General features: G+C 44.8%; 1 protein-coding gene across 1 annotated transcript; it reads right to left on the bottom strand.

Moving 5' to 3' along the window:
• Window positions 1-1,173: 1,173 nt before the first annotated feature.
• LOC117694740 (mortality factor 4-like protein 2) lies at window positions 1,174-1,764 on the bottom strand. The gene has a single exon (XM_034485713.2). The coding sequence runs from the start codon at window positions 1,762-1,764 to the stop codon at window positions 1,255-1,257; it is 510 nt and encodes a 169-aa protein (XP_034341604.1). The 3' UTR covers window positions 1,174-1,254.
• Window positions 1,765-2,653: the final 889 nt, after the last annotated feature.

Below are 2,653 nucleotides of genomic sequence, written 5' to 3'. Positions count from 1 at the left end.
CACCCTGCCTTGCCCCTTCTCCTCATCCTTCTAGTATTTCCTCTCTTCACTCTCTCCTTCCTCTTTCCTTTCTTCCATTACTTATTGTTCTCCTTTTACCTTCACCCATTTCCATCTCCACTCTTTCTTTCTTCCTTTCCCCTCTGCCCACACTCTTCTTGTCATCTCCCTCCACGTCTTGTCCTCCTGTCCCCCTCTTTCTGTTCTTCACCCATCTTATCTTCCTCTCTTCTTTCTCCTCCTCCCCCTCTTCCTCTTCCTTTTTCTCCAATCTTTCTACTTACCCTCTTCCTCCTGATCTTACTTCTGTTTTCCTTCTTCTCCCTGCCCTGGCCCTTCTTGTCTTCCTTTTTTCTTTCCCTTTTCCACCATTTCTTCCAGTCTGCTTTATATTCTTGGCCTATTTTCTCCCTCCTTTTCCTTCTTCTCACACTTTCCTTCTCTGCCCTTTCTTTCCTTATCTTCTTCCTCCTTCCTCTCCTTGTCTTGTGTCTCTTCCTCCCCCATTCTTCTCTTCTTCCCCCACATCATTCTTCTTCCCGTATTTCTCCTCCAGCTCCTCATGTTCTTACCCCTCATCTTCTGGACCCCCTCCCCTTCTTTCTCCTTGCTCCTCTCCTCTTCCTTCTTTCCTTTCCTCTTCTCTTCCTGCTCCCAATTGCTCTACTCCTTTTCCTCCTCCTCTCTTCCTTTCTCCCTCCTTGTCCATCTCTTCTCCTCCTGCCCTCCTCCAAGTCTGCTCCCCCTCTTCTTCTTCCCCCTCTAACTCCCTCTCATCCCCTTCTTCCTTTTTCTTTATCAGTCATTCCTCTGCCTTCTCTGCTTCTTCCTCTCTTCTTCTTTAATGTAGGAACTGAACTCATGACCTCCTTAGCCCTTTTATCTTTTAAAAGATTTTTATTTTTAATTATGTGTATATGTGTTTGGTGTATATCCATTGTGTAGAACCTTTAGCACTAGAAATGAGGGCATTTTATCATATAATATGAATATGTAGGAGAAATTCATAATATGGAAGGCATAGAAGCACCTACATACAAACAACATTGTAAAAAAAGCAACAAAGTTTTTAGTGAACATTTATTTGTTGTTGAATGATGGTACACGGTGGTAAAGATCACTATTATTTTCTGCTCACAACAAAAATAATCGAATGGAAACATTCAGCCCTGTTATATAGTTTTCAAGAACATCAATTACACAGTGCAAACAGGAAACAAATATTTACTGGTCCAGGATTAAGTGTTTAGCCCTTCACAGGGCTTTGCAGCAATATTCAGCAGAAGCTACTCTGTAATTGTTGGCATTAAACAAAGTAGAGTTCTCTACAAGATATTCAAGAAAACCATGCATATAGTTACACATTAAGAGAAGACTCTGCCTGTTAAGAGGTGAATGGGCCAATGCAGTCCCAATATTCACAAACAATCGCAGGAGGTGTGGAGCCCCATAAACCTGAGACATTGGACTATCAGGATAAGCTAGGTGAATTTCAGCATACTGGGGCCTTTCAAACTGGTAGAGCAGCTGCGTGGCCAGCATGTCGTTGAAATACACTCTTATTCCAAATACAAGCTCATCAACGGAGTATTCTCTATTATCAGCAAGCCCTTGTGACTTCACAAAAGTCACATATTCTGCAAGAATGGTATCTACACTCTTCTCAGCAGGAAGTTGGAATAACTGCTTTTGCTTGGTGACCAAGTCCCAGTCCTCAACAAGACGAGACTTCAGTTCACCAGGCAAGCTCAACTCAACTCCCATTTTTATCTTCACAGTCACAGGCACATTACGGTGAGAGACCTGGGCTACTTGATTGGTATCACTGCCAATTTTGTTTTCTGGAGGACTCGGCATATTGTTTGGCTCTGTCGCCTTAGACACGAATCCTGAAGACAGTTTCTCTTCAGGGAAGTGTTTCTCCATGGAGATATGACCTTTCTCCACAGAATGCATATTGTCTACCCTACTCCCTTCTTCAGCTGTGCAGCTTTCCTGGGAAGAGTTAGCTGTTTCTTTTGAAAGATCTTTCCGAAAGGAGCAACTAGGCTCTGCCATGCTACCTTCCTCAGCAGAGAGCTGTCTCTCTGCAGGACAACTTTTCTTAGCAAGATGAATTCTCTCCATGGAGTGAACTCTTTCTGGAGAACGAACTCTCTTTGCACAGACAACTTTCTCTGCAGCTCGATGTTTTTTAGAAGGACAAATTTTCATAGAGGCAGATGGATGCCTCTCTGCAGGGTGGCTTTTCTTTAAAACCTGACCTCTCCCAGTGTGGGGCTCTTTCCATGCAGAAGGTTTCCTCTTAACTGAGTGCCCTGCCTTAGCAGGGTGGCTTTTCTTCTGAGGCTGACCTCTGCCTGTGGGGTAACCTTCCCCTGCAGATGCTTCCCTCTCTGCATGGTTACCCACTTCTGCTGAGCAGCCTCCCTCTTTAGGGCGGCTTTTCTTCAGAGGCTGACCTCTGCTAAAGGGGTGATCTTTCGCTGCAGAAGGCCCTCTTTTTGCAGCTTTCTTCCTTCCAAAAACCCGAAATTCCTCTTCAAGGTGACTATTTTCGGGACAACTTCTCACTGCAGGTTGCTCTTGCCCTTCAGAGGGCCCTCTGTCTGCACAAATTCCACTCTCTGCTGAGCGCCCCTCCACTGCAGGG

Source organism: Arvicanthis niloticus, chromosome X (assembly GCF_011762505.2).
Source record: "Arvicanthis niloticus isolate mArvNil1 chromosome X, mArvNil1.pat.X, whole genome shotgun sequence".
NCBI lineage: Eukaryota > Metazoa > Chordata > Mammalia > Rodentia > Muridae > Arvicanthis > Arvicanthis niloticus.
This window is presented reverse-complemented; position numbering and strand designations above follow the sequence as displayed.

Bases quoted from the DNA above. Each gene is read 5' to 3' on its own strand.
- LOC117694740 (XM_034485713.2), bottom strand. From the start codon at position 1,764: ATGGGAGTTGAGTTGAGCTTGCCTGGTGAACTGAAGTCTCGTCTTGTT.